Raw genomic sequence first — 8,255 nt, forward strand, 5'->3', positions numbered from 1 at the left:
GTTCGATGGAAGCTTATAAGTTTAGCCTAATTCTATTTTTAAAATCATTTTAGCATTTCATGGACAACTTTTTAACATTTAAGACTGAGCTGATGACCTCTGATGTTAACATCAGGTCTGTTGCACATCTGTGGACAAATCACAGAGTCCACCATTATATTAATTATTCGATAGACTAGAATTAGATCGCCTCTTATTTTTTGATATTCAATAGATGGGAGGTTCAATTTTACCAATCTTGAATTGTAATTCAAGTTCTTACAGGACTTTGTTTTTTTTCATTTAAAAACATTCTTTTAAGTTGCTCAAAAACAATCTTATTCAAAGTTTGTTCAAAATAATTTATAAATAACAATATCACTTCAATGAATTGCCAACATTCATCTCCTGACACCACCACGAACGACTTGTTTTATCCGTCCAGTGGAGACCTTGCCATTTTTACATTGCTGGTTGTAGAGGCCTCCGGTCAAATTTTTTGAGCTTTTGTTCAGATTTTGTCAAAACATGTTTTACGTTTTTTTTTGACAAATGATGGATTATTTGGCAAAATACTTATAATTCTAAATAAATTAATAATGCACTGACGATGACCGTTTAACGTCGGCTTTGTAGCTTGCGATCCTAACTAGTTCGATAAGAATTGCACTAAGCTGTTGTTTTAACTCGGGCTGCTGATGAGTCCCAGAAGGGACGAAACGCGTCTAGCCTAAAATGAGTTAGGTGTTCACAAAAATGCATTTTTGGTCGTATTTGGCCGATGTATCTGATGACAGATCAACTATTTTCACCTATGCTTTTCACTCATTTTTCAATATATATGTATATGCATATACGTCCATGCTTATTTGTTTGATGCACGGATGTATAGGCGTGCATATTTTCGGTCGAAGCATATGTTCGTAGAAAAATATATTGAGCAGACATGAAAATCATTATACTGAGATTGCAGCCATATAAACAAAACATTTATTGGGTTGCTGATGTCCATAAATAACTTGGCTTGGATGTATGTAAGTATATATATATGTATTTAAGCGCTTGTGTATATATATGTGTATGTATGTATGTATGTGTGTGTGTTTATCTTTCATGCATGTTTGTGTAGATAGGTAGTTACTTATGTTAAATTTTATACGTATTTGTTTATATTTGTTAGTAAGCTTTGGGATTCTTAGGTAATTTTTTTGATAAGTTTTACATAACCCCTCTTACTTTGTAAGATGTATATACGTATATACACGCAGTTATTATATGGTTGGTCGTATTTTTAAACACATTTATACCTGTTGAAGTAAGAAAGATAGGCAGAAGTAGTTAGTTCGAAAGAGAGAAAGAGAGAGAGAGAGACAAAGAGAAAGAGAGAGTATATATTATGATGTAGTGTGTTTAGTAGCATTGTGTTTTATTTTTGAAAAGTTACTAATTTGCAGATGAAATAATTAAATGGCGCAATGCATGGAGCTGATTGGCTGACTGATTGCATTGCTGCATTATTTTTCTACTGCATGTTCTTTCCACAATCATTAATCTTTAATTATGTTTTTTAATTGTTTAATTGATTTGTCGACGTTTTTATCCTCTGAAAATATTTCTTCGTGTTAATGCGTTAGATCGTGGTTTTTGTGTTGTGTGTGTGCGTGAGTATGTGTAAGTGTATGTGTGTGTCTGTGTGTGTGCGCCTGCCTAGTATGCGTGTGTGAGTTTATACGTATGAATCAGTTTGATGGACAGTTTAATAAATTATTTTTAATTAATTCAATTTCTAAAACGAAAAGAAATAAATTAATAAGTTAATAACGTCAATCAATCAATCTATCATTCAATTAATCAACAACCAGTACATTAATCAATCAAACAATCAAGCAATTTTTTTCATTTCACACACCTTTCTAACGAGATAACTTTGTTTAACCATAGATGATCCACATCAGAAGAAATCAGTGATCGCCGAACTGTTTGGAGACATATCTGAAGATGAAGATGATGGCATGGACATGCATCTACAACAACATTCTGACATACATCAACATCATCATCAGCAGCAGCAGCAACTACAACATGATAACTTCTTTCTGCCTTGTGAGGAATTGCTAATGGGACAAGTTGATCGTAATAAGGACAGTAACTTTGGGACCCATTTTGATGAGGATGATGAAGATGATGACCACGATGATGCGGAGGATAATGATGATCTGATCATTCCGTCCAGTGGACATGACGTTCGTCGTCGTCAGCCTCATCAACGCCGTCATCGTCAGAATCAACAACATCCCAACAGCGAAAGATCCAAACGAACATTCCTAAATAGCGAAAGCAGTAGCGACGACGACGACGATGATGGTGAAGATGAAGGGATTGATAATAATGCAGGTATCTCTGCAGTCGCTGGTGTAGTTGCTTCTAATTCTGTGATGGAGGATGATGACGTGATGATGACCGCGAACGATGCTGACGTTCAACCACAAATGAAAAGCGGTCGGAGGACGAACATTCAACAGCGTAACTTATCCTGGCAGAAAGATCTGGTGGTCAGTGATAGTGATAGTGAAAATAACGATGGGGATGAACATCAGCAGCAGCAGCAGCATGAGGAAGGAGAAGATGTAGAATATGACGAGGATGATGACTCGGATGTGAATAGGAGCCAGCTGAAGGCGTTGGAACAGGAAATCAACCAGCAGAATCAGCAATCTCTGGTTGACGTGAAGAGAAATGTTAGCTTGGAAGAAGGAGAAATCAGAGATGATGAGGATGAAGAGAATGAGGATATAAAAAAGGACCAACTCGTTGAAATGAAACTGATCAATGATGATGATGATGATAGCTCAGATTCCTCATCATCTTCTTCTTCATCTGCACCGTCATCTGCTTCACCCTCGCCAGCCTCCTCTAGACCTCCGTCTCCGGCACCTCTGCCTGAACCAGAACCTGAACTTTCCAATCCTCGGTCCTGGAACCTCTGCGTATATTTGGATCAAGTGAAGAAAGAATCTTCCAACCTTGGATCTGTGGTCGGATGTCGAAGCATGGCAGGCAGCTCGTACTCTCCCATCAATTCCGTGGTCAGCAATCCTCTCTCGCAGCAGCCGTCTCTGATGTCGTGGAATCCGTCAGGAACACCTCAGGGACCGTCTCCGTTCAGCGTTTCATCCAACCACCAACACCTACATGAAGATGTTGACATGGCTGATGTCGTTTCCTCTCCCGAACGCTATGCAGCACCGCACCCGCCTTGCTTTACCACTCCTTCGTTAGAATGCAAAATGCCTCGCACTCCAGAGACACCAGCGTTGCCGATTCAGAAGCCGAGTCTCGCCGTCTTCAATGCAGCATCTATCATTGTGAAGTTTGCTGCCAAGAGATTGCTCAAGATGATGGAGGTAGAAAGAAAGAAAAAAAGAAAAAGGGATGAATCAACTTCCGGATCGGATGCCGGTTCTCGGAAGAAGAAAATTCGAGTGTTTCCTACTCCAACGGAAAGTGAAAGAAACGAGAAGGAACATCCCGTGGTGGAAAAAATAAAGATCAAGAAAGGAGTGAAAAGTTCGTCGCCGTCACCTAAACTCGAAACTCGCAAAACGTCGGATGGAAAGTTTGCCAAGCCGAACATGTTACCCAAGGTTTCCAATTTGAATACACCAGCCAACGGTTCGTCTGCCGCAGGAACGGCATCTACCGAGACTTCCAATGCAACATCGAAAATTTCTAAATCCATTGACCTTTCAATCAATGACGCAAACAAAAGCAGCATTAACGCTAGCAGTTTTGCCGGTTCGATGGTTCAAGCTTCGCAACTTTCTGAACAAAAGTATGCAAAGAAAAAACAGCAGTCGGACAAGACAAGTCTGCCCCGTAGCAAAGACAAGCCTAAAACCATTCCTACAAAGATAAAAATTGAGAAAAAAAATTCATCGACCAACGTTGAGAGGAACGAGACGGCAGAGAAGTTGCCACCATCGCAAAAACACTTGAAAGACACAACACCACACATTTCTCACATGAAACAAGAACCACGCACTCCTAAACAGTCGTGCACTCCTAAACAGTCGTGCACTCCTAAACAGTCGTGCACTCCTAAACAGTCGTGCACTCCTAAACAGTCGTGCACTCCTAAACAGTCATGCACGCCGAAGCAACCCTGCACGCCAAAAGGAGACTTCCTCACTCACAAACAAGGAGCACTTACTCCGAAACAATCTGCGCACACGCCCAGACAGACAGCAGACGCCGCAAAAGATCCGACGACACCCTCCCCCAAACAATCTCGCAGCCAGCAGAGTTCTTCAAAAACAAACCAGCAACAACAAAATCCTTCTAACCAGTCACTGAAGCGACACCTTCCAGAACTGCAACAACCACAACATACCTCCCCTAAGCGACTTTGTAGAACGCCTTCACAAACGCCGCAACAGCCACAACCACAGCGAACACCCCAACAACCGCAACGAACACCTCAACAACAACCGCAACGAACACCTCAACAACAACTGCAACGAACACCTCAACAACAACTGCAACGAACACCTCAACAACAAAACAATACTCCTGCCATTGAGTGCCTTGTTAACGACCAACCAGCCGACAACGACACCATCCTACAGCCACAAGCAGAACAGCAGCGACACGGCAACAACATCAGCATCACCAACATTATTCTCAGCAATAACAATGTCAGCAACAATGTTGACAACAACAATGTTGACAACAACAGCAATGTCAGCAACGTAAGCAAAAACTCATTAGCAACCGACCAGTCACAATCGTCGTCATCATCAACTGATCCTCCTCCTCCTCCTCCTATCATTCCCAAGCCATCACTTGTGAAAAGAGTGAAAAAAATCAGAAAGCCACAAGACGGACCAACGGAGCAGCAAGCAACAGTAGCAGCCACCGATACCGCAACCACCGCCAACCTGCAGACGTACCAGCCCACAGCGACCACTTCAACACTGCAGCAACAATCCGAACAACTCTTTCCTCACTACCAGCCAACGAGTATACAACATCTAATGCAGCAGCAGCAGTCATCGATCGCCGCTACCCTACACCACACCAACCACAGCAGCAACTTCATAAACGACAGCAACAACAACAACAGCGACTTACTTGCAGCCAGCGACACAAAGAAGAAGCAGACGCAGAATGAAATTCAGAGGACGGCCGATCTAGAAATGTTCAACTTTTTGTGTCGCAAGTCGTCTGACGATATCTACAACGAGGCACAGATCGCCAGGAAGCGCGGCGAAAAAATTTTTGTCGTCAACAATGTTAGTCCCGCCTGTCTGCCATCTTTCCCATTAACCAGCCATTATTGCCCTTGCATTTTGTTGTGTTTGTTTGTTTGGTTGGTGGGTAAGATTTCAAAGCTGTGCGTCTTCAATGTTCTAAATCGGTTTTTTCTAATTTAAAAAGTTTTCATTCTTCTCTCTTTTTTTTTTTCTCTCTCTCTCTCTCTCTCTCTCTCTCTCTCTCTCATTCATCCATTCATTCATTCATTCTTTCATTCGGGAGAAGAGAGAAAGAGAATTAAAACATTCGCAAATTAGACGTTTCGTCAACTTTATCACTGTTACCATTTTTATTCACACACACACACACACACACACACACACACACAACGAACCAACCACCAACAGTCGAGAGACGTAGCAGTAGTAGCCACAGCCGCAGCAGACATCAACGCGACCATTGCCGCAGACGCCCAGCAGAAGCCACACGACCAACAGACCAGCACCACATCGACCGACCAACTAGCGACGGGATCACGACAACAACAACAGCATCAACAACAAAACTCCTCGCAAGGTGTGGCGGCATCAACAGCCACAACAGCAGCGACGACATCGGCCTCATCTCCCTGTGGCTGGACGTTTGATCCTTCGAAGGAGCTGAACACTTATGCTTACGCCATGTCGTTCTTGCAAGACTCCATCAACACCATCGAGGCAGCCAACAAGCTGAGGAGCAAGCCGAGTAAGTTGTTGTGGTAGCTGTTTTGGCGGTGGTAGTTGTTGTGGTGGTTGTTGCTGTTGTGGTGTTGGTAGTGATTGTTGTAGTGGTGGTTGTGGTGGTTGCTGTTCAAGCTTTCATACGTCATCATGCTTCTGTGGCCCCGATGAACAGAACATTTCTCAATCGTTTCCTGCCACATTTGCAATTGTCAATCTTCATAATTACTCTGGCACACACACAACTACAAACACACGCGCACACACAAATGCACAGACACTCACATACACAACCACACCAACAAACAAACACACACGCACACATACGTTTGAAGGTTGCAAAGAATTCTACAGCAAGCTGGACAGGAGGTTCGGACAGTTCCATCTACACATGAACGTCATCTCATTTATGCAGTGCTTCCAAGAAGCCTTCCAACTCATCAAGAAACTCACTGAGGACAAACACTACAACACCAACACTAACAACAACAACAACAACAACAGCAGCAGCAGCAACAATAATAATAACAACCGAACGAACTTTTCTTCCTCCTCCTCCAACAACAACAACAACAACGGCATCAACCTCATCAGCCTCAACTACCACAAACGTAGCAGCAGCAGCAGCAACAACAACATTCCTGGCAAAACTCCTAGCTTAACTGACGTTCGCGTGAAGAATTCAAGTGGTGGTGGTGCTGGTGGTGGCTGCAGCGGTAGTCGAAGCAGTGGTAGTGTTAATATCAGAAGCAGAAGCAGCAGCAGCAGCAACAATCTGAAAGGGAAGTGAACGCGCGGATGATGTTGGATTGTTGCTGGTGGCGCCAGCTGCTGATTGGACTTGATTTTCATTCAAACTTTGTGATGTTCCTTCTATCGTTCATTCGTCGTCATTCTCTACCACCACTATCATCATCATCATCATCGTGTTTTAAAAAAGTGTTCTGCCATCAGTGTTATCACCTCCAATCATCATCGTCATCATCATCATCTTCGTCGTCATCATCGTCACCAGAACTGTCGAAGTGAAAATAGCATCATCAACAACAACAACATCAGCATCATCAACAACAACATCAACATCCACAACATCAACAGCATCTACAACTACATCTTCTACATAGATATGCCTACCACAACTTCTACTGCCAGCCACCACTACCACTACTGCCGCGAACGAGCCACTCATCACCACCATCGCCGTCACCATAATGATGATGATGATGATAGCAACAAGGATAACACAATAGCACTGACGATGACAGACGACACTGAGGAAGATAATGATAGCTATGATACTTGCATGCTACCGCTGGTAATGATTCCCGAGTGTTTATAACAGAGATACTAATTATACACTGGATACCCGAGATACCCTGGATGCCCGAGATACCCTGGATATCTGAGATACCATGGATACCTGAGATACCATGGATACCTGAGATACCCTGGATATCTGAGATACCATGGATATCTGGGATACCCTGAACAGATACCCTGGATGGATATGTGATGGATAGATACACACACAGATAAATACGTTTGAAAACATCTATTCAATTGTTTGTTGGTGAAGATTTTGTTGAAGTTGTTAAACAACAATGATTCCACATTGTATATATATATATATATATATATATATATATATATATATATATATGTATATATGCATGTGTGTGTGTGTATATATATATACACATATATATATATACACATATATATATATATATATATATATATATATATATATACCTAAGTATCAGTGTTAATGTTGTTATTATTAATATATATATATATATATATATATATATATATATATATATATATATTTATATATATATATTTTTTCATAATCATATAAAAACATTATATATATTTGTGTGTGTGTGCGCTTGCGTGTTTATGTATGTGCGAGCGTACATACGTCTTCTTCCATGCAATTGAATATGAGTTCCAATAATACTGATGATTATATTATTAATACTGATAATAATAATAATAATATAACAATAATGATTATGATGATGATGATGACGATAATAGTATTAGTGATGATGATGATAGTAATATTTTACTAAATTGATGCAATTGTAATAATATGCAATGAGAGGTATTACAAACACACACACACACACACGCACACACACACACACATATATATATATATATATATATGTGTGTGTGTGTGTGTGTGTGTGTGTGTGTGTGTGTGTGTGTGTGTGTGTGTGTGTGTGTGTGTGTGTGTGTGTGTGTGTGTGTAATGATAACTTCAGAATCTAATTCTTCCTACATACAATCACATGA

At 41.0% G+C, this 8,255-nt stretch overlaps 1 protein-coding gene across 1 annotated transcript in view; it reads left to right on the forward strand.

Moving 5' to 3' along the window:
* HELRODRAFT_183610 (hypothetical protein) overlaps window positions 1–6,741 on the forward strand; it is a gene marked incomplete at both ends in the record, with an annotated part of 7,986 nt that extends 1,245 nt beyond the window's left edge. The window contains 3 exons of the mRNA XM_009013202.1: window positions 1,921–5,270; window positions 5,640–5,976; window positions 6,287–6,741. Of these exons, the coding sequence (XP_009011450.1) occupies window positions 1,921–5,270; window positions 5,640–5,976; window positions 6,287–6,741 (4,142 nt within the window). The remainder of the gene's footprint in view (window positions 1–1,920; window positions 5,271–5,639; window positions 5,977–6,286) is intronic.
* Between the last annotated feature and the right edge of the window lie 1,514 nt (window positions 6,742–8,255).

The sequence above is a fragment of the Helobdella robusta genome (genome assembly GCF_000326865.2).
Source record: "Helobdella robusta unplaced genomic scaffold HELROscaffold_112, whole genome shotgun sequence".
NCBI classification, from domain to species: domain Eukaryota; kingdom Metazoa; phylum Annelida; class Clitellata; order Rhynchobdellida; family Glossiphoniidae; genus Helobdella; species Helobdella robusta.